At 38.8% G+C, this 24,650-nt stretch overlaps 1 protein-coding gene across 2 annotated transcripts; it reads right to left on the reverse strand.

Moving 5' to 3' along the window:
* Window positions 1-1,659: 1,659 nt before the first annotated feature.
* Window positions 1,660-5,898, reverse strand: cnr1 (cannabinoid receptor 1). 2 transcript variants are annotated; one of them, XM_020628525.3, is made up of 2 exons: window positions 5,567-5,898; window positions 1,660-4,717 (listed from the first exon to the last, which is right to left on the reverse strand). In XM_020628525.3, exon 2 carries the CDS (start codon window positions 4,670-4,672, stop codon window positions 3,266-3,268), a length of 1,407 nt encoding a protein of 468 aa, XP_020484181.1. In that variant the 5' UTR covers window positions 4,673-4,717; window positions 5,567-5,898; the 3' UTR covers window positions 1,660-3,265. The 2 variants fall into 2 exon arrangements, with proteins under 2 accessions (XP_020484181.1, XP_020484180.1); XM_020628524.3 differs by having other exon boundaries at window positions 5,562-5,898.
* Window positions 5,899-24,650: the final 18,752 nt, after the last annotated feature.

Below are 24,650 nucleotides of genomic sequence, written 5' to 3' on the forward strand. Positions count from 1 at the left end.
CGTTTACCTTGAAATTGCTCTTCTTTTTTCAAATTTGTTTTGTTTGCTTACACAAAACATGCTCGCTTTCACTTTAACTTTTACAGATAGGCCTTCACGAAAAGTATTTTTGTAAACGTTTTTTTAATTTTTTATCGTAAACAAATAGTTATACTATTCGTGTTTGTGACTATTAGACAAAACGGACTTTAAGATATGGTTAGTCAAATTATTTAGAACATGTTAATTACACAGGACTTTACAACTTTTTCTCATTCAAAATTGAAGGTTTAAACCGTCTGTGGTTTAAACTCAGGCCAGTTGACAAAAATACAATGTCAAAGAAAGTTTCATGAAGTGGTTACGTTTTAAATGCTATTCCTCAAGAACTTTGAATTTCCTTTGTTGTTGAAATGTGCTTTATAAACTTGCCCTGCCTTATATAGAACTAAAAATATGTCCGGTTCAGATATAATAATACCGATTTAATTTCGATTCAAAACAAAAAATGTGTTGCCAATTACGATGTTAAGATTTTGAGAAGGAAAAAAGTGGTAGGCTACAATAATACATTGTTCTTTTATGGTATAAAAATGTATTATTTATCATAATATATAAGGTGGAACTTAAAATATTACTTTGGTTTCAAAACTTTCTTTGTCGTCTTTTTTTCTTTGTCGTACACAGACAGTAAAATGTTGAAACATTTCCCTTCCGACATTACTTCCCCATCCACCCCTTTACACACACATTGCTATTTTAAACTGTGCTAAAATGCAGGGAAGGTGGATGTGCAACTTGTGCTTCAACACTTATTCTCCAACTCAAAAAGAGGGAAATTATGCTATGTCAGTGTTACATTTTACTTTTTACGTCACTATTTTCCAATCACTTAAATCTATTGTGTGACCTGACAATATGAATCCTTATGTCCGGTAAAGGTGATTTACTTCTTTGGTTTAAGACTGGATTTCTCTGACATTTTTTTTCCCAGTTTCATATCTTAAATGTGGGGAAAACCAAAACGTTTCTATAGCTCAAGATTATGTCTTGACATGGCGTGTTTAGTTTGACCAACAATCCAAAACCTGAAGATTTTCAGCTTACCATCACATGACAAAGAGGAGCTGCCGGCTGTATATGTTAATCAATATATCGGCTAACTGTATTGGTTCTAGCCTGGACCCTTTGTTTATTTATTTATGTAGCCTAAGTGTTGTGTTCAACCTTTAAATACAGCCTTTTACACATGGCAGTGTCAGCCTGTCTCATGACTTCTCTTAGATTGGAGTATTTGCTGGATAAATGAACACAATCCTCCTGACATCTGGGCAAACAGATGTTGTAATTTGTCTTCTCCTTGTAAGCCCAGAGATGAGAAGAGAGGAGCAGATGTTGCAGTAAGAGGATGCTGTCGTTGCCATTTTCATTATTATTATTATTTTTTCACTTTCATTGTTACGAAAGTAACTACAGTAGTGGTGAGAAAGTTAAAACAAATAAATAGAATTGCCGTCTTTCCTCACTGCAATAAAAGATCTTCCACCAGGGAGCAGTAGAACAGCATAGTTGGCTTTGCGGCCGTCGTTCCTCCTGAATGTTTGGACAAATTAAACCACAAAGTGCTGCGACCTTCTGCTTCTGTCGTCACGTCATCAATCAAACAACCACAGGCGAAGATGACAACCAGCTGCGACTTTATTGAAAAGTTTGAAAACAGCAATACTAAAAACACATTTGACGGATTGTGATTTTTAAGTCGTCATTATGCCAACACTGTACAGAAGCCACTTGACAGTTGACATATTGATCTTTAATACTCAATAATACGAGAGGCAGCAAAGCATACTGATAAACAGCTTGTCTGGATAACGTTACACCAAGATAAATGTCTATAGAACAATTGTGCTGTGAGATTTCTAGATTCAAAGTATTGTAAGAGAAATCACACCTTCTTATTCTTAGTTGTTTTTTTTTGTAAGCTCAGTTTGTTGATTCTCCACACAATGCATACACACAGACTGCCATTCAAGGTACCCGCTAATGAAAAGACCCATTTTTCTTTGTTTAGATAAGAAAAGAAATGAACAGCAGACATATTTGTATTTAGAGTCACACCAGAAATACTTCACTAGGCCTGTGCATGGGTTGCTTTTATTTTCCCAAATGAGGCCCCTGCTGCAACAGTAGCACTATAACAACTCACTGCAATGATTCAAAAAGGCCAAGTCACAAGGTATCACACACATACAAGGCCGAATCCAGAAAACCCTACATTTCATGAAAGCAGCTTTAGTCAGAAACATTTTCAGTTTGCCACAGCGTGTCCAGCACACTGCATTCAACTTCCGTTTTGATGATTTCAAGGTTGTTATTGTTTTTTTTTTTACATGAACAAGTCTATTTGAACATTTTATTTAGCAAGAAAACACTGTACATTTGTTAGGTTTGCATTTGAACAAAGACACGTTACTTTAAAGGTCAAACAGCCAGCGAAGGAAAGAAATGGACGTCACAGAAAAAAAAGCCATTTCAGATTGGACAAACTCAAAAACTTGTGAATCACTTTACCGCCATCTGATTAAAGTTTATTTGTGATGGTGACAAATGTTTTGGTTGCTTTGAGTATGAATGGCCTCTCATTTGTACCCCTCAAAATCTATTCCTACATGTGCCCCTCAATGAGTGTTGTCAAAAGAAGTATAAAAAGAAAGTAGCCATGTTTAATGGCAATTTTGGAAATACACACTCAGAGTCATTAGAGCTCTCTGCTCATAGAAATGCCTATGTGCAACACGTAGATGTACAAAGTCAAGATGCTAGTTGTTATAGGTATGGTGTGCGACACGTTAAGAGTCTAAATGACACATGAAAACATCTCGAACTTAGAACATCAGTAGCCCCTTATCCCGTAAATTAAGATACAGTATATTGTTTTCAAAACCTGAATTCACAGTACAAAAATATAATATGCCCTTCACTAACTGGATATCATGAAGTCTATGGTTAACCGCAGACTTATGATCGTCTGTCATAATCCTTGCAGAATATGAGTCCCTTCTCTGAACTTGTGATACCGTTTGGCACTTTGGCACACCACGTACTCACACACTGACCTAAAATAATGCAACCACTGAAGCGTCTATGTGAGGGTGTACTTTCAGGAGAGGATTTTTTATTTTTTCGCTCTGGAATATCTAACAGCTGCTTTATTGTGTTGAATGGCATTTTTTTTTTTTTTTTCTCGGGAGGATAACATTTACACAGTTTCCCTTGTGATAGCCAATTAGACGGCCTCTGCTGAAGTTTCAGTGGACACAGATATGGTTACTTTGGCTATTTTCACAGTGGTCTTCACGCAGCTCTCTGCAGCCCTGTTGGCAGAAATGTTGGCGTTCCTGTTCTGGCAGTCCGACTCGAGGCTATTGTCCAACTGCTGCGCGCTTCCCCTGCAGGCATGGCAGGAGCTGAGGAAAGCATGCCGCAGGTCTTTGCTCCTCAAGGCGTAGATGATGGGGTTAACGGTGGAGTTGAGGAGGCAGAGCATGCTGCAGAATGCGAACACCGTCTTGATGTCATTATCCATCCTCCAGAAGAGGTCGTAGACCATGATGGCGAGCACTGGGCCCCAGCAGATGACCAGCACCACCAGGATAAGCACCAGGGTCTTGGCCAGACGGATGTCCATGCGAGTCTGCTCCGGGCGCGCCGTCTGCACTTTAGTCCCGTCTGCGGAGTAGACGACAAGGCTCTTCTGGGAGGTGCGGCTCAGCATTCGCACAGCGTGGTGGTGTGCTTTCCACAGGATGTAAATGTAGGCATAGATGATGAAAAGAACGAGGACACTGGTTATGCCGATCCAGAACAACAGGTAGTTCTCGTCAATCAGAGGGAAGATGTCTGAGCAAACAGAGTTGAGGCGCTTACAATTCCAGCCCAGCAGAGGTAGCACTGCTATGATGATGGAGATGCTCCACATCATGCAAAAGGCAATGACAGCCTTGGTCCGTGTCACAATACGCCTGTAGGCGAGAGGCCGGTGTATGGAGATGTAGCGGTCGATAGCGGTGAGGAAAAGACTCCCTACAGACGCGGTGAACGATGCCGTGACTCCGCCCAACTTGAAGAGGAAAATATTGGGGCTGTCCTTCCGATGAAACACATGGAAGTCCAGAAAGCTGTAGACGAATATAACGCTCCCCAGCAGGTCAGCCACAGCCAGACTGCCGATGAAGTGGTAGGACGGTCTGCAGCGGAGAGTCCGCGACTGCAGGATGACGCAGAGCACCACCACGTTCTCCAGCACGGTGAAAGTTCCCAGAGTCAGAGACAAAACAGCCACGGCCAGCTGCTGGCTGGGCGTCAGGATCATGAAACACTCCATGTCCATAAAGTTCTCCCCACATTGTATGGTGTTGCTCTCATCTCTGAACGTGCTCCTGTTGCTGAACAAGTCTGTGCCGTTGGTGGGGAAGGGGATGTTCTTTAGGATGAGCTCCTCGTCCCCGGGCACTTTGTCTGGGAAAGAGTTGCTGCGAAAGGCAGATAAAGGTTTCTGCATGGAGAAACCGCCCTTGAAGTTGACATCGTTGAGAGGGCCCTCGTAGCTAGCATCGTTGGAGCCCAGAAACTGTAAACCAGATGTAATAGTCCGAAAGGTGGTGTCGGCCACACCGTCCAGCACAGACTTCATGGCTGCGTATGAGAGTGAAGCTGCAGCCTGAGACGCCTGGACAACCTACAAATTGATGACATAAATTTCAGACATGCTGGAAAAACCTAAAAATCAATCCCATGCATATAAAGTCAAAAATATTGCCGGTAATCGATTGTTTGTGCTCACATCTTTGATTCTAAAATGGCTTTAAAATGGATGAATTCACACTTTGAAAATACTTGTTATTGCAAATATTTGCACGTTTGATAGTTTTATACAATTGCAGGTGTTTTTTTTTTTACATTTATCCCATGATGGTGTAAAAATTATAGTATTAACTTTGCACTTATCATCACATTTGTGATAATTTAACCCCTACTTCTTATGACTAGAAAACCATACTTCACAAACAGTAAACTAAGAGGTTAAAATAAACACGCATCCTTTTTTCTGAGATTTATAAGCAATATCAACAATTCCTCTAGACCTGTATAGACTGGAACAAATGTGCAGAACAGATGAACAAGCTAATTATTCTATAAAACAATTAACTAAAGTCATCATGCACGATCAGATTTTGTTTTTCTAATTTTCTGCAAGGGTAGGGGTGCATATAACTGCGGAGTATATTGGCTATTACATAATGTAGATGTGCAAAATCTGTCGTTATTTTAAGATAACGCTATTTAGTGAGTCTGAAAACGCAGTTTAGTAATGATGTAAGATGTTAGAAAAAAGGGGAAAATCACTAAAACAAATCACGAATCTGCACAAATTAAAAAAAAAAAGATGAAGAATAAAGATAGGCTACTTTTAACCTTAGTAAAAGCGACCCAAAATATGTTTAGGTAAGTGAAATTGTAGCAGGAAAAACCATACTTAAAAAGCCACAGTCGAGAATTAAAAGATGAAAATTGCTTTTTACCTTACATAATTTTTCCAAGTGCGCAGAATCGCCCTTTATCACCGCGCGTAAATCCAAGTCAGAAGCGCATCGTCCACAGGTCTTATATAAAAGAGGAGGCCAACGTGCGTGTGTCAAAACGAAAACACAATTTCCATCCCTATAGTTACTTTTCTTACTCAGAGTTTATGCGTGAAATAAGTTTGTCAGTTCTTTGTTCAAGTGCTGTGTGTCGCTCAGTGAGTGCGCTCCTGCTCTGTGGGTACAGGTTGCTGCTGCTGCTGCTGATGCTGCTGCTGCTGCTGCTGACTCCAGCGTCTCTCCAGTCTTTCTCTGACTCTCTCCCTCTCTCTCTCTCCCTCTCTCCCTCTCTCTCTCTCTGAGTCTTCACACTTATGAAGCGTCGCTCCTACAAGTCCTGTCACGTGTTTCCATATAGCTCCTCTATCTGCCCTGCCCATGAAGCTCTCCAGTGCGCGGCATAGGAACAAGGCAGACGACAATGGTGGCGGACGGATTATACAAAAGAAGAAAGAAAATCTGATTTGAATTCCCAAAGCTCCTCAGCAGCGGACGATGTAAGCTCGGACAAAGAACATCAACACAACACATGGTTAATTAAAAAACGAGATTAAGAACAGCTCAGAATAAATGTCTTATCTACCTTATTTAAATTGTGACCACAACTTCTACAATGAACAGGAACAAAACGCTGAATTTCTCCCATTATCTCTCTTTATGAAGTACCTTTGTAATGCTTCTGAACAGACTGTCCTTTAGTTTTCAGAGAGATAAGGTTGCAGACTTCATTACTAGTCAGTATGAGCCTGTTTGTTGTTTGAAAAACCAACGGAACTAGAGAATCAGGAACAACAAAAGGACAATTTTGAGCATCATTTCATTACCTTCCACACATTACAGTTTTTACTTTTTACAATTTAAGAAGTTTTCCTTCCTGATATTTTTTAATTATCCAAATTAACTATTTTGAGTGCTTAAAAGCGCATTAGTGTTTGTATTCTGAGGACAATGCAAAAGGAAAGAACATTTGAGCAGCTTAACAACCCATTTATGCAGTTAGAAATAAAACTCAGGGGGACTCTCTTTTGGATTAACCATCAAGTTATCAGCACATTGAATCAGATTGAATCACCACACATCAACGACTCAGATCCTGCTATGAATCCCAATAACAAAGACATGGCCTCTGTTTGGCTCCAATAAAAAGAGATTCAATCCACAGATTAAGAATGATCCAATTTCTAGTTATTCATATGGCTACATCCATTCATCCATACCTAATGTTTTTCCTTGTTTTATACAATGGGAGAATCAGAAGTGCAGGTCTAGTAGGCAGGAGACGAGTGGCTGTTTAGTTATAGATAAAAAAAAGAATAGATGCATTAATGTGACATTTTGCAGCCACGTATCTCAGCAGACAGAAAATGCAAAACCTCTGACACTTCAGGACTCAGATGAGGTTATGGCTCTATCGTCATCACAGGTGTTGTTATTAATATCGCTTTGCCGTGCGGCAGCCATCTGTGTCAGAACTGAACAAAATGTTCCCCTTCACAAAAACGATAAGACATTATGGTCAGGGCTGAGGGAAATGTCTAAAAAAAACATGCATGTTGAGGTGTTTTAGGTTAACTGCTCTGTACATTTCTAATTTACATCCTATTTTTGGCAAAATGATCTGCTGTCAGCTTCTCAGTTTAAGGAGGTACCTGTAAAACTCTCTGAGCTGATTACCATTAATTATTAGGCAAACAGATAAAAAAACACCTTGTTTCTGATTTTCAGTACAGTTTGAATTCACAGTTTATTCATTTGTTCATGTTTTGTACTATAGACAGTATATTAAGATGGACAGAGAAACTGCCACCTGGGACTGAAGCCAAAAGGTTTAGAGCTGCGCCTGCTTGCTGGCTGTAATAAAGGTCATTAACCCCGCCTCCTCCAACCATAACCGTGACTGTAAAGTTGAAGTACACGTTAAGTACATTTTTCTTAAACATGGATTCTGTTGTGATGGTTAGCAATTATCATGATGATAAATGTACAGGTGTTCCTCTTTCGGAGAAGTCTTGTTTTAATTTGTTATTTGATATTTAAAATACAGGATGTAAGGTCATGACTGACAGCTCTATTGATAAATGCTGCTATCAGTTGGATTAGCTGGGTAGAGGAGGACATGCGAGAGAAATGGTAACAAAAACTAACAATGCAGTCATTGGACTTTCTTATAACATCAGTGATTGCTTAAAATCGACACAAGGCTTTGGCTTGTTGCATCTTAAGTACGTTGTTCCAAGTACTTTCATACTTAAGTGCATAATTTATATTAAAATGTATTGCAAAATGCAGTCTATTAAATATCAAATGGTTGACTCCTGACAGTCCAATCCTGAGTGTTGAAGTCAGATGCTTCTCAGCTTCAATAGTAAGGATCTCTGTCACTTTGCAGAACGATAGTAAGACTAGGATTTGAGATAGAAGGGAGGGCACACACTAGCCAGTAAAAGTAAAAGCCAGGTCATTTTATTATTTTAAATACAATTTAATTGAAGGAAAATGTGTTATCAAGCATGCATATTGTTTTGGGGAAAATACTCCAACTGATCACCATTTGAAAGTAAAAGAAAGGGTCAAAATCTGAGTTTGGACAGTCCATCAACGTTAAATGATGATGAGAGTTTGTGTAAGGAGTGTACCACATGGATGAAAGCGATGATGAACTGTCAGGGCTTTAAGTAGCCAATGATGATGGTAAAGTGTGTGTGAGTGTTACCACGGTTTACAGTCCAAAGAACAACTTGAGAAGTGAAAAGTGGAGTTGGAGTCGAGTTGGACACATCGCAGAGGGGACTGTTAGCTACACATGCATGTAGATATCTGTTCATATGGATTAAATAATGATAATACATCGTCAAATAATAGCCAATGTTTAAAGTACATCTGTCATAAATCAGCTGCAAGCAAGCGAAATAATTAAGCATCAATGGCAACAAAGAAAAAACTAAACAAATGAAGGACATCATTCAAAATTAATCCGCTCCCTATTCTCATCAGATCTACTGAGGCTTTGTCATTTTCACCACATGGAGCAGTTAGACTTTCGGCAGAAGGGCGATTTGTCAGACTGACGGGTGTACTGTGACTGTTTCTCTGACTTGGTTGGCATGCTGACCTGTGACTGAGCAATGACTGATGGCTCAAGCAAAGCTCATGGCCATCTGCGTTTCAAATGCGCTACGTAACATTTTGTACTGTATTGACTCACTTTGGGTCCATGGATCCTAAAATAAAACTCAGGATGGGGGGGGTGGGGAATCTTAGAAGATCTCTATTCCAGTTTGAAATTGAATCAACTAATTACTATTCAGTGTTAAATGTCAGACTCCCAAAGATTGTGTTTGGTTAATTGTTTTGCCATTTAAACCTATTAAAATGAAAACACAGAAATGACCATAATAGAACAGAATCATTTCAGAATATGTCACTACAACATCACAGTGTAAACTATGACAACATTACGTGTAGCCGGACATGGCCAGACAAATGGTATCAACTTAGTTTACTTACTAACTTTACAAACTGGGCCGACCTTTAACAAATCAGAGGAATGAAATACGTGATGAACCAGTAAACTATAACAAGTTCCAACATCTGGATCTTAGCATGGCATCTAAAGTCTAATACACAGATGTTTGGCATGATGATGGCATGTAGTCAACACTTCCCATTTGAATTGAATGTGATCTAGCTTTATGTTTGTTCGATAGTCAGGTAACGAGGTGAGGATATTAAACTGGTTTGCAAATGATCTTTCTGATTGGGAGGGGGGGGGGCCGTAATGATTTGCTTAACCTGAGAACCCATCATCTATTGTGCGACAACGATTCTGCGCCTGACAGCGACGGCCAACTTTTCCAAGCTTCAGATTGTCAGCCAGTATAGATACAGGAAGTCTGGCTAATGGACGAAAATAATCGTTAGCTTATTATGAAGTATTTCTACAGGTAGAGAGTCACAAAATACTTTTTGTAAATGGTGATGCCACTTGGGATTTTTTTTATTAATGTTTTTTGGGGCCCTTTTTCTGACTTTTTTTTGGAGATACAGGATGGTGGATAGAGTCAGGAATTGGGGAGAGAGAAAGTGTGGAATGACATGCGGCAAAGGAGCCACTGGGCGGATTTGAACCCAGGCAGGACTTTACCCTCTGTACATGGGGTGCGCACTAACCAGCGTCCCCTCTTGAGATATTTTTTCAAAATACATTTCCCAATAAACAAAATCTAAACAATAAGCCTAATGCTGTATGTCAGCTAGCGTTATTCTTTATTTCACTTTTTCCATCTTTAAAAAACTACCAACTAAAACAAGTTATCATTAATAAATATTACAAAGTTAAAAGTTGGCAAATTAAGTTTTGAAAAATATCCTTTGGCTTTCCAAGAACAGTTGATTTCTGAAGTTTTCCTTGTTGCCTCACATCACGGTTCATACATCAGGGATGCTGGATGAGAGACAGAAATAGGAGTTCACTCAGGACTTATAATGCATCTTGCACCAGACTAATATCCTGCCTCCTCCCAGCAGGTTGTTCCATACTCAAGGCTTTTTTTCATGATGCACTTCTGACTCACAGAATCCATTAAAATATCTCAGATACCTCACTCATGCATCGGTAAGAACCCAATCGATATGAAAAGGTGAACTAAGGTTGAAAAAAATAAATGATTGTCTTATGTGAAGGGTTGTTTTGCCCGAGTATTACCTTGATTGGAATCTTGAAATGTACTAAAGAAACTCAAGAGTTTCGTTGCTCCTGCTTCCAAGTAAACAAGTGAATCGGGTCGTCAGCCCGATCCAGCCTATGCATGAGTCAGCTCCATCTGAAAGTAGGCCACATGTACTGTTAGCAGATACTTTTATCTTTTTGCCAGTGAGCAGTTCAAGTAACTTGAAGATCATTTATCAAACATGGCACTTCATAATTCTGCATTCGAATGTGAAGAAAAACTACAGACAAATAGGTGTTTGGTGCCTCTACAAATAGGTACAATCAAGCTACAACGTCTGTGTTGCACTACTGAGCTGCAGCTGCACCATCAGTTCCTGACAAATTATTGTTTATCCCAGTTCTACCAAGACCATGCTGAACCTTTGCTTGATTATAATAATCACTGAACAATCATCAGTAATTGTGAGGAATAGATTTGATTAGTTTTTAATCAGGTGTTGGGGGGGGGGTCATCTGTCAGTGATTATTGTCTGTATCTATCATGTCTAGAGGAAGCGTCACCATAGCGTGTGTGAAATTATTGGTAAATTGATGTGTCATTTCTCCCTTGAAAGCCTGTGTAATTTCAGAAGGACACTCTGTATAGGAATATATTCATCCAAACACTGGGTTTGTTTTCAGACTTAAATCGATTTAATATCTTATTTCTGAAGACAGTTTTTAATTCCCGAACCAAACAAAAACACAAAACATAACAAGATTGACCGTGCAGGTAACAGAACAGGATAACTCAAATGAAGACGATTGAGGTCTAATGAAGAGCCTGTTTCATCTCTGGGGACTATTGTATCCTCTCTTCTACATTTCTTCTTTGCATAGTTGCATTGCATGGCAGATGTTATATATGTTATATATGCGCAAATTCTATTCTACAATTCACTTAGCAGATTATCCAGCGTACATCAGAGAGTAAGTATAAAACAAGCAAGGATCTAGAAAAGAGGAAACAATGTCAGTAAGAGCAAACGATCAGCTTTGAGTCTGATTGGACACACAGGTGCTGACAGGAAGTGACCAGAGGCAAAGCACAACATTGACGGCAGATCTTAAGAGCTCTCATCAGTAAAGAATCCATCTTAAAATTGTTGTTGTAAAAAAAAAACATCGTCATTACCATCATCATCACCACCATCGTCATCGTCATCATTAAGGCCATAGGTATTCATTAAAGAGCTGGGTCTTTAGCTTTTTCTTAAAGGTACAACGGGACTGAATGCAGACCGAATTGAGTTTGGTAGTTCATTCCACCAACAGAGGAGAAGAGTCTAGTTAGTGTCTTAGGACCCTGTTATGAAGGTTGGATCAGACACCTTTCAATTGTCTTGAAAGAGAGAAGTCCAACCACTTTCCCTTCTAACATGATTTGCTGTCAAATGTCATCACTAACATCTCAGCAAATACTGTCAAACAAGCAATCTACTTTTGTTTGTTTTTGAAGCAAATTGTGAATTTGTGTACCCGTGCATAACCAATGGAGGAGCAGAATATACTGAGTGTTTTTCATTTATTATAAAGTAATAAATCAAAGTGCATGTTGTAAGAGGGACATTTTTGTAATGAAAAAAATGGGGGGTGGCACTGCAAACAAAGAAAAAGACAAATCAGCATTTGTTTATCTTTTCTCTTCCTGCTGAACTTTTACGAAAGGCAATAAAGTGAAAGTCTCACACGGCTGAACACCGTTGCTCTTTGCTGCTGTATGTGCACTGATGATACTGCTTTATAAACCACAAATAAGTCAAAATGACTTATGGGCGTGAAGACTTTGAGCTGAAAATCTTGCATAACACATTTAAAAAAGAAATACTTTCCCTTATCTCATGCAGGTTTGGACCCACTATGTGTTCTACACATCCAGTAATCCTAATGAAAAGTGGTAGAAATTTAAATGTAAACAGAGAGAAAGCTGTTTTTAATCTCATGAGCTCGACTGTCGGAGTGGCATTAATTCTTAACAGCCAATTAACTTTCACATTTTTAATGGAAATGTTTTGCATAAAAACAGGGGCGTATCCAGACATTTGAACTGGGTGGCCCACCTGGGGTTCTGACTTATGCAGGGGTGGCATGACCTTTGTGGGCACATCCATGAAAACAAATTACATTTTTTTGTACCCTTTCTATCCCTACTCATGAGCTGTAATTGAAAGTAACACAATTTGGCAACAATAATAGTGAAGTCCTTTTTCAAGTTGGACAGTCACAAGCTATTCCCTTGGATTTTTTTGGGGAAAAAGAAAAGTATTTATTTACAACTGAAATCAGCCAGAATAATTGATTTTTCTACCTATGTCCCGCCTCTGACTTTTTTAAGTTGTATACACGTTTATTTAAAAAATATAAAGCACCTTTAAGAATTGATCGTATGTTTATTTATTTATTTCCTTTTTGTGGGGGCTGACTCTTTCTTGACTCTGTTTCTAGTCTTCATGCTAAGCTATGATTTGCTCGCTCTAGCGACACAAATCTAAATATCTATTCAAAGATTTATTTCTTTTTAAAGTAGAAGTAACACATCAGCTCTACATAAGTTAGAATACAACAGTAACAGTCAGTACCTTCAGTCTAAGGTGACTGGTGAAATATTTAGTTTCAGATATAAACACCTTTTTTTCTCTTCTGTTTTTTCACTTTTGTTTTTTTTCTCTGTTTCATTTCTGCTTTAATTCTATCAAATTATGAAGTAACTCACTTTCTCCTCCTCCTGTTAAACACTACGTCATGTTTCGGCACTTGTATAGTAATCGTACTTTTGCTAAAACATCTACCTAATGACAGATTAGAAAACAATCTGCTAACAAAGACTGTAAAGTATGGAAAGGTCTTGAAGATCTCCTAAATGGATTTTGATAGAAGGTGTTTAATGCTAAAAGCTCCCACTATAATCTCTGTCCTCAAATGACTGGTAATAATAGTTTTGCATTTTTAGAGGTGAGAGTGCAGGTCGTATTGATCCTATTGATGTGTGTAGCTTCTCATTCATTGGTTTTTATATTGTTCGTGTGTGCTTGATGCTCTCTCGTTGTCTTCATGTGTCATACGAGACATTCCTGATATCTCATAAATATAAGGACGTTTAATGCGGATGTTAATATTTAACGATTTGTAAATAGACTCTCATTTGTTTGCAGATATTTTCTCCTCCTGGTCTCATCGAGCTGCAATCCTTAAAGTGCTATGAAGCAGTTTATGTTTCAGTTTTGACACAGTTCAAACGAGGATCAGCTCCTCTGAGTCAGAGTGCTCCCAGAACAAAGAGGCTCATAATCGTCCAGGTGAAAGGAACCGTGGACAACTTATTGTCATTTTGGGGCTTTGAGAAACTATGAGACGGCTAGCTTGTCATAGACGCTTTGTGTCAGACTGTGGCAGGGGACAGATAGGAGCAGGACAGCTGGTGAGGACGCCACCTCTCTGCTTCGTTTCTGCAGAGACCTCGGGGGTGACCCAGGAAACATTGGTGGATAACATGTCCCATCTGGACTGGGCATGCCTGAGGCTGCAGCTCATTAAATCGTCCTAACAACAATAGCTGTTTGTTAATCTGAGTTTAATAAAGTATTATATTTAAGAACATATCAAAGAACATCTTTCATGGAAAGAGGAAAATATTAATTCACAACTGAGGGTGAATGCATGTAATTACAAAAGGCTTTTTATTTTTCTTCCAAAACAATACAATAAATGAAATAACAATCGTCCATCTAAAAAAGGGTTAAACTGCTTTAATGCATCACTTATTTAAAACCAGTTGTTCCTTTCTATTTGGGCCTCACAGCTCTTCACTGCAGGCTGAATTGGAGTGTGGGCATTTTGAAGATCCCAAACTTTGCTGTTTGCACATGCACAAAATGACACAAAATGGCAAAAAAAGATTTCACTTTGATGAGCCTAAGAAGTCATTATGATTCCCAGGTTTCAAATATGCTGCTCATTGTAAATATCAAAGAACTTCAGAGAAAAGGTTTGGAAGCTGCTATAACAAAGCCCAAAGAAACCTGGAATGAGAGGATTCAACTCACCTTGAAAGCCCTAAAAACTTGATTTATTTCCCCCAGTGGTTTCAGGTGGCTGGTTCTTTTGGAATACCCATCTGGATTTAACAACCTATGAATCAATATCTGAAGACAGTTGGTGGGTTGTTGTTAGCACTGTCAATCAAATGACAAAGTACACCCACAGAAATGATCCTATCTCAGTGTTTGATTGTTATAAGCTCTTAATGACTGTCACAGACTGTGTGTTATTTTTGCATAAAAAGGCAGAATCTGTAGGCCGTATATGTTAGCGTATGCTGAAAATTTGAATAAAAAGTAGTTTTTACAGGCTTGGGTATCATCAGTGAGGTTTGGTGTTAGCAGGAAAAGCAGTCTGTATGGAGAGCAAAGGCATGCAGAACACAATCCGCTCTAGTGACTCCTCGGCTCCCATATGCTAATCTAATGACAAGTTGTTCAATTCTATGAACAATTATAAGACATCATTCTAAAACAAAATTTTACTTCATAGGTTTACAATCGAGTACAGATTCAGAAACCTGTTTGGTCTCAACAGCATGCCTGTAAATTAACAACAAATAAAAAAATGTACAAGTTTTCAGTGAATATGCCTCTGTGAAATATGAAGATGGTATCAGACAAACCACAGCTTACAGTCTGACCTACTGTATGTACCTGCTTGCCCATCTGTGAAGTGCACACATCTCATCTCTCCACTGCACGACTGCCTCAGATATACTGTTGGCATGACAACCAGGGAGGATTTAAATGACTAGTCACATGACACAGCCAAGGTTGAGCACAGACAAAGCAAAAGAACATTATAATTTTTTTTTTTCCTCAAGGAAAGACTTCACAACAGCACTGGAAAAAAAAAAAGAGAAAAAGAAAAAAGAAGAGGGCAATAACAAGATGTTCTGTGCCAATTATACCGGGGACATCCAGGAGGTGTGAGGATGCCTCTTCTGCTGTACAACACATCTGAAGTGGATGTTTATTCCAGCCCAACACATCCTGATCCTACAAGTGTTACTGATCCAAACACAAATGGTGGACTATAAACTCCTCGAGGAAAAAAGTTCAGAGGCAAAGAACACAAGACAAAAATTGAATAAAAGGCCGTAAACATCTGTTATCTAAACCGACTAAGCTTGGGAATCATGGCAGCCGAGGACCATTGAATGAGATGTTTGTGTTTCTGCATCATGCGGCTGAGAAGCAGACTGATGGGCAGACGTGGTGGTGGAGGGAAGATCCCAGCTGGAGTATAAGCACTTTGGGGGTTGAAGTCATTTAGAGATACTGTGTTGAGAAATGTATTCTGGAGTCCATCCTGTGGAAACACGAAAGATGAAACAAACAAATTCAAAGTAAAGAAAACATGAAAATCACAATTTTGCTAAAAAAAAAAAACCCAACTCTTTCTAACAGCAGCCACATGGTGCAGACTCCCTATGGCTAATATCCCGGAATGAAACACACAGGACAGGAGCCTGGGTTGCACTGAAGCATTCAGAGGGTGTGCTCTTCTTGTGTAGCAGACCATTGGTATGAATAACAGGCCTTTGCAAGAGACACATTAATAATATAGGACTCTGGAGGATTATCTGTAATCATATAGATTCTCAGAAACAATTGTGGTCAATTTGGCACTGGATTGTTTGCTGTGGGGAAACGAAAACAAAAGAGAAAAAAGACGTACAAATTGTGGACAGACAGATGTACAAAATTGAAAATGGCACACGAAGTAAACACTATCAGAGCAGGGTTTGGGATACAGCACGGCCTGCAGCACTGACTCATAAATGAAAAAGAAAACACAGGGGGAGATAGCTTCATTAAACTTTGCCAAATATATTCACAAAACAACCAAAAGTCTGGCTTTTAAGTCTGAACATGGAGATTTCTTGCACCATGGCAGCACCGAAGTGGCGATGAGAGGGTAATTTATTTCCCTAATATGCACTCAGACTGCCGATGTCTGCAAACAGTCAGTGCTTTGAGGGCACAGGTTTGTTTCCCTCTGTAGTTTTAAAGATCAAAGTAATCTGAAAAAACTAAGTCTAAAAAATCAGGTCGGTTTCCTGAGAGAGGCCGGTGTCAGACTATTTTTTACCAGAACCAGAAAGTGCAAAACAACTCCTTTTCACCGAGATTACTATTTCCAGGTCTAAAGCTGCTTCTGTTGCCATTTATGTGTTCTTGGTGAAATGTATTTGAAAAAATATTAAGCATATGTGTGTTGCATTTTAAGACAGAACTTTTGGTCATTACTGAGAGAAGCCGAGGCACCCTGAGTCAACTTTTGTAAACTAGCAACAGTAAGCACTGGCCCTTAAAGTACAGGATCTGTTTAATCTTTTAACAGAGCTTATCTAACAGCTAGTTTACAATCTTGATGCTAAGCTACAGTCTTGATGCTAAGCTAAGCTAACAAGCTGCTACTGTTTAAACACTAATCTTTACACACCAAACAAATGATTATATTAAAATATCCAAACAAGAAAAATCTGTTTTATCTCCAATAGAATAATATAAAAATATCTCTAAATACACCACAGTGTGTGTTATGAACGATTATGAATTAGAATAAATGCAAATTGTTTTTTAACATGGATTATTACCACAAAATTTCCGCTCTGGAGTACTTTGTTACAATTACATAATCACACAGAGGAACAATTATGCAGAGCAGCATTTTAAGTAGCAGCTACAGAAGCTACTGAGGATGAAAAGGGGAGTTTTTGAAAAACACTGTAGTTAGCAAGGTTGTTATTTCTTTGTTGTAATGTTCACAAACAACAATTGCAGCCAAGACAGACTCATGAAACACCCAAATACCACTGCAGCTGCAAAGCATTCACCAGAAAAGATAACAATTTAACATTAGTTAACATTTATTCTGCCCCTCTCAAACACAAATCAGAAGTTTGTTTTTCCTCAATAAACATTCAACCAGAAACATCAGTGAGAAATCAAACACGACATGGACTCTTCCTGAAGATTTACTGTTAATAAAGCCCTCCACAGATCAAGCATTGCATTCCTATAGTAAGACCGAACTATATTACCCACAATGCAGCTCAAACACCTACAGTAAATGAGTTAAATCAGGTGTGTTGTGCTAACAAATGAGCTCTTAATCACATGGCTTGAAAGTTTGAAGGTAAATGTGAAGTTGAGCTAGCAAACTATTGGTATTGTTTCGACTCGGCTAATAAAATTTCAGTACATTTTGACATTTTGACATTGCAGATATGCAGGATTACCTCTACTTAAAAAATTAAGTTAATGTCTTCCGCATATTTTGAAAAAAAAAAGAATTATAAAAAATATATGCTCTGCAGATATTACATTTAAAGCAACATCGTGAAAGAATTTGGTCTGGTGCTCTTTGAGCGCCCGCTGAAAGTCTATGAGTGTAACTGCATTGTCTTAAAATACAATCCTGTTATGACTCCCCCTCAAAGACAAACGTGCATTCGTTGACCATCAGAGAGGCGATGTCGTGAGAAGCAAAAAGAAATCAAGTCAATTGACCAGCTAATATTACCGGATTCTGCATACAGCCTGTTGTAGGGAAAACTTTTAACATAAGCTAGATTCATTTATTTCGATGGGAGCCTGAGACTTTCTGCACCTAAACATGAGACAATGCTGACATTGATAACAACAAAAACTAATGAAGATATGTGTAGCAATAAGCTGCATGCACAGATAAACCATGATCACACGTTCATGAAGTTCATCTGTAAAAGTTTTGTTTTAAGCATGTCTATTTTGTAAACTGCAGCTTGCTATGTACCTGAATATACTGGTATGTACACAAATAAATTGATCTTTCTCAACCATTACAGACAAAATATTTATTTTAGATTTGTAACAACATTACTGTTCAGAAACGTGATGTGAAAGCTAACATGGACTATTCTTGTTTGATTGTGGAGTTTTAAAAAAAATCTTTTTGCGTTGATGCTATGATTTAAAACAACAACTAAGAACTAAATCGACAGGTTGCTAAGTAATACTTTAGGTCATGAATACAACTGTTGTCATGTAACTGCTGCTTAACTGTTATGTGTGATCAAAAATATCAATAGGAAATAAAGTGATAAAAGACACGAGGGGAATATAAAGAAAATATATGACAAGAAATAAAAGCACACGCTGTAAAAAACAAAAAGTCATAATAACAGAAAATTCTAAATTAGTTTTACTTCAAGTCTATGAAAATGTTGTTAACTCAAAATTATACGTTTATGTCACCTCAACTAATTGAAATTTTTCCAACTTTGAATGGTGATTTATATAAACTTAAAAATAACGAGCTCTGTTGAACCCGCCTTGCTCGCAGAGACATCTGTTGTTAGGGCAACAGAGGGCGCAGCTGTTATTTGTGCTTATCTGCATCGTACAGCGGACTCTGTTGCTCTGTCCGCTAATTCCACGTCGTTTTTTTTTACATCACGTCAACTAGATAATTTCACAGGAACGGAATTGTGAACAAAAGTTTTGTTAACTTAAAGATTTAATTACAACTGACTTGATGTCAAGTTTATTTGACTAGAAAATGTTTTTTTTCTTTTGAATAATCACAAATGTATCTCAACTAAACGTTTTAAGTTCAGTTAGCTTAAAAATTTAAGGCAGCCCGGGCACTAGCTTTTTTAAGTTAAAACAACTAGCTTTTTTTTTTACAGTGCATGTACAGTATTGAAAATGTGCATCATTAATTATCCATGAATGTCTCGAGGCGTCTCTGGGTTGAAGTGCTTTCTTCATTAGCTGACAGATCAGGGAGTTTGTTTACACCGAGGGATTTAGATTGTACAGGATGTACAGATCTGTATCTGCCCATCATTTTCACACCCAGGCAGGGAAATACTGCACAACACCTACAGGACAGAGAAATATGACACATTGCAGGTTCCCGTGTGTAAGGTCTGTTAATACTCATGAAAAATTATTCTGTACCACTTTTTATAGACACGGGAGACAGTGATTTAATGAAGACACTAAACCAAGAAATGGCGAGAGAGTGAAAAAAAAAGTATAATAGATAAAACAATAAATCAAATCTACACTTCCACCATAACTAAAAACTGTGTGTGTGTGTGTGTGTGTGTGTGTGTGTGTGTGTTCAGTTTAAACAGAGCGTGCAGCCTCAGAGGGTGGGAGATGGTGTCTAATGAAGTTTAGGTTGAGCGATGGTGTGGGAAGAAGTCTGACGATGTGACTGACAGACGAGGAGGGGAGGGGAATGCTGTCATATCCTTCTTGTGCTATTTAAATCTTTTACAGATTTTTTTTTAGTTCACAAAGAAGCTGTCACAATAGAGACCCTTGCATGTATCTTACGTTATAAAAAAGAAGTAAGAACACCATTTTCACGGCTTTGAGAAAAGAGAAAACGTTCAAGGGGGGGGCTCATTCTGATCATGACTGTGAATTAAACTATATATTGACCATCAGGTGTGGGAGGTACCCAGGCTCAGACCTGCAATCTGGCTGTTCTGGCAAAATTCAGATAGGCCCACCCACACAGAAAGCCATAAGGAAATGTTAGCAAAGAGAAGAAAGTTGTGGAAAAAAACAAAAAACTTCCAGTTTATGCCCACTAAATATTGTAATAACAATACAGACAAAATTAACACACAGGCTAACTTTTTTTTTAAATTCTAGTCTGAGGTTGAGTGGGAAATAATCAAATAACATCAGGTGTAAAAAAAACACACCTGACCAGATTGGGCAAATGATCAGTAAAAGGATCATAGACAGAAAAAGAACATTTTCCCTTGGCTACCTGAAATATTTTTTTATAATTCATTTTCTTAATTCAAAGCAGTTGTGTCAGTGATGCCATTGACGAGAATATTCCTTCTAGATGCTGCAGTAGTGAAAGTTGACTACTGAAGGACTTGAAAGATGTCTTTTAGCTGGCTGTTAAACTATTAGCATTATGCACAAGATACAAATCAATTGATTACAAATTAAAATCAGGCACAAAAAAACGAGGCTCTATAGATTTAGCCGTCCCTTCCTGTTGTATTTAGGAACATTAAACTCTTTTTCTTTTTACCCATTTTATCTTATCACATTCTTCCTTCGTTAACCATTTCCTTTTCTCTTTGCCTTTCTTTCCCTCCCTCAGTACAGAAAGGGAAAGATGCCACCATGACATGCCTCAACAACGTTTTGTTTCTCTCCCCTGAGCTTCAACCCCGGCGGGTTCCTCGACCTACTCAACTGATGATTCATCTCCTCACGTGTGACCCTTTTTTAATCTCTGCCCGGACCTAGTTTTGATCCCCACATCTGAACACTTCATTTGAATAAACTGATCAATACATCAGTGAATGCATCTAAGATAATTAGTGTTCTTTTTCTTGTAGGTCATGGAGGTATTTCGACTTGATCAATCAATTAGTGCACACTCCGTTAGTACTTTTACTTAATGTGTGTAAATACTGTATAAACACAGCTCTGACTATGCTTACGCACTGAATCAAGTGGTAGAACATTTAAAAAATCAATACAAACCATTACGAGTGTCACAGCATGCGTTAATCAATCTCATAATCCATGCATGTTCTGAGTTTTCTTTCATTAAAAACACTCAATTAATCATTTAGTCTAGTTTCAGACAGAGATGTTTCCTAACAGGTGTCGTCAAAACCTTTGAAGACAGCTTATTGCAGGTGTTTGAAATGTCGTGCGATGCGGCTCATCTCGGTTTATTACAGGAATTGGCAAACCACGCGCTCCAGGGAGCAGTTTTAACAGAGCGCGCTGATCTGTTGGGTCCAGCTTGTTCTGTGGGGAGAGCGTCACAGCTTGATTATTAATCCCAGAGAGAACTGTGTCGCAGATGATGCTGAAAATGAGGTGCCCAAGGGTGAAAAACTGTGTGGTATCCCCGTTATCCTCTGGTTGCAGATACTACTCGCTTAGGTAAGAGCCAGCTGGTCTTGAAAAAAGGGTGAACTGTTGAAGGAGGGAAGCCATTTGTTGTCTTCAGGAAGATTTACATGGAGACAAGGTTTATGTTCGAATGCCTTCATGTAGTTCAATTTGACATTTTTACCATCTGTTTCTCATTTCATTCAAGGGGCATAACCAATGTTCTCTTTTTAATATTTGATTCAACTGGCTGAAGGATTTTACACAGTTAGTGTCCTGAGGTTAGAAGCCAATTTGATTTTAGAGTTGCGGCTGTTGCTCAGCCAGCTTATTAACAGGACCTGCTGCGTAACAACAGGTAAGGTAGCTGTCATGCCAGAAAGGAAGTTGTCGTTTTCCAAAAAGCTCCAATTACAGCTTCCTCTCGAAAGTACCAGGCAATGAATATGCTGCGTTTTGCACACATTTCCAATCGCCCATGGTGGAAATGCAGACATACGAAACCATAGTGAACGAGTAAACACAAATGGAGGGGAGCAGGCTGGAAGTAGCACTGTTGCAACTATTGACAACCAACCTGAGTGGGCATCTTTACCTACCACCTTGTGTGATCAGTGCAGGTCACTGATCTGGTGATAAATAAATAAAATGGTTTATTACACCAATTTACTGGTAAATTGTGGTTGATCTTGGGAGATAAAATTTTTACTGCTGAGGCACTTTCCATTGATGAAGAGAAACTGTTAAAGACTGAAGAGACACTAAGAAACTAACTAGAAACCATCTATTTTACATTGCAAGGCGAAGTAAAAAAAAAAATAGTTTCTAAAGTTGTAAGTCCATTAATGGAAGCATCTTCTATGTTTTAGCAACAAGCTAACAAAATAAGATGTACATCTTAGATATGTGGCCCTCCCTAGAAGTGCCACTGCTCTGCTGGAAACAGATCAGACTGAGACGATAATAAATGGTCCTTCATCTGAAGGATTTTGTTTGTTGTTTTAGGAAGGTAGTAATCACAAGATGTTCTGGGACAAGGAGACATTCATAAGAGCTCCCCACTATAAAAAACAACAGGTAGCCTGTGTGTTCTGAGTCAGAGTGCACTCTTTGATGCAGCGGGGGCAAACACTGTCAGGGAATACAGCCTTTTAAATCCTCACAAAATAATGCTGTAGCTCAGTTTAGTGGCGCTCTGTTTTCACTCTTTTCAGAGAGAGACAAAATGTCGCACAAAGGCTTTTCTCTGCTCTCCTTCCGAAAGGCTCTCATTTCAAAGCTTTTCCCCTTGATCCATTATATCAATTACAAACACCCCCTCAATCCAAAACCCAGACTCAATATTCTTCTCTTGGATTTCAAAAATGCATAATTACCAATGGCAGCTTGGGTGCAATTTCGAACATAATTTTCTCTCCAGCCTTGCAGCTATATATTATGACAATTGTGAAGACTCTTTGTGCATGACGATTGGAGCTGACAATATTCAACAATGTGAGAAAAGACTCATTAGTCCGTTTTGTTTTTTTTATACAGAGGAATTAAAGAATAAAGACGGTATTGTATGATTTTGTTCACATCATGTCAATCACTCTGAGGCTTTTGGATAAGTGTCAGAGTCTAGAAGCAGGGTGTCTGTGACCACATCGGTGACAGCAGTGAACAAATGAAGCTTGGAGTTTCCCCCTGCTAAGTGCCTCATCCTTGGGGCTATCAGATATCTCCCAATGACACAGAGTCGTGTCATTAGTGTTGCTGGAAGCCGAGGAGAGGCGGAGTTGGAGGGAATCAGATGGATCCCTGCGGCGACAGCTTTAAAGGCTGAGCGGAGATACAGCGAACCTGCAGCTCCTCTGTTATACATTTAAAGAGGTTTCTTTTAAAGCAGCTGGGAGAGAGAGCAACAGCATTTGGCCAAATAGCCCTTGGCTTTTTAGTTATATTGGTCTGTTATTGATCCCCAGTCTTATAGTCAGAAAGGAGGTAAGCACCAGGCAGAATTTGTCATGTCTGTTTATGGATTTCTTGTCTTGAAAGTAGTAATTTAACTTGTTAAAAACCAGTAAACCCAATCATTTTCCACACTGTTGCTCTGAGTAACATGTTTTAATTGTAATGAACATGGACACTGTAGTTTACATATTCCCCATACAATTTTATAGTAGATCACATGTTCATTTTCCCACCATTTAAAAAGTCCTTGTGAGACTTCATGTGTGGCTGAAGTTTGCCAAATAACTGCACTACCCGCACTAAGTAATTCAACTTTTTTGGCCTGTAATCTTGCTCTATGTGGTTGTTGAGGGTTCACCATTCAAAGGGAAACCTGATTTAAATGCATACATATCCTGTAAGTGCTCTTTCAGATGGGGAGTGATAATAAACAGAGATTATTCTAGTGAGAACTGTTGACAGTGAGGTCTTTGGAGAACAGCTCTCTGGCTCTGGGAGTAACGCTCATAATGGATGTCAAGGGCCATTATTCAGTAGCAATAATGGGACGAGTGCATCCTTCATGTAGAGGAGCAGAAAGTAAGAGTGTGGAGGTGGTGGATGGTCCTGAAGCACATTTTGCTTTCATGAGGGAGAACAGTTGATGTTTGCCCTTTTTATAAACGGACTCAACCAAACATCTCTTTGCTTAGTGTTATTCAACAGGTTTAGTTTTCTCCATTTACTAGAACATTTATTTTCTCTAACCTTTCATTCGGTCATTCGGTTTTGGATATTTACGAATAATTCCTTTCAGATATTCTCCCAGAAAAGTTTTGGCAGACATGTCCACAACCATTATTCTGACTGGTGACAGGGTCAGTGGCTTACCTCGAGTAACTGGGGAAATTGCTTCCTGGGCAAAGGTTTGCCGAAATGTTATTCTTCAATGCTTTGAAGCACGGACATGACATTTAAACGTAACCTTCAGATGAGTCTCGTCCAACTAAGGTCAATTCAACCCAAGAAAAAAAAAAGTTACTTTAAAATGATTTGAATAACATTTACACACTTCCCCCCCCTCATTGAAAGTGATTTGATTATTTTATCAAACAAGTCAGGTCAACAATACAGTGTCTCTCATCTCACCAGTCTCTCAAACGAAAACAAAACTTTATCAGTGCACCACCTCTGCTCCGCTTCTCCCCTACTCATCCCATAGTGTTACTTAGTGTATCTTTTTGAAGGGCAGATCTCCATTCTGTTTTGCAGCCCAACGTTGAATTGATATTAAATTCTTTTGGGTATTTTAGACTAAACTAAATCTTTTCTTTGGTTTGCAAAGTCTGCTAGCTCTCCAAGCTGTACCCTTGCTATGACCCCCTCTACATATCACGCGCCTGAGTGGACCGAGCCTTCTCTGTTCTCTCCTGTGGTGGAAGGGCTAATGGAAGGGCTAATGGAAGG

The sequence above is a fragment of the Labrus bergylta genome, chromosome 15, assembly GCF_963930695.1.
Source record: "Labrus bergylta chromosome 15, fLabBer1.1, whole genome shotgun sequence".
Taxonomy (NCBI): domain Eukaryota; kingdom Metazoa; phylum Chordata; class Actinopteri; order Labriformes; family Labridae; genus Labrus; species Labrus bergylta.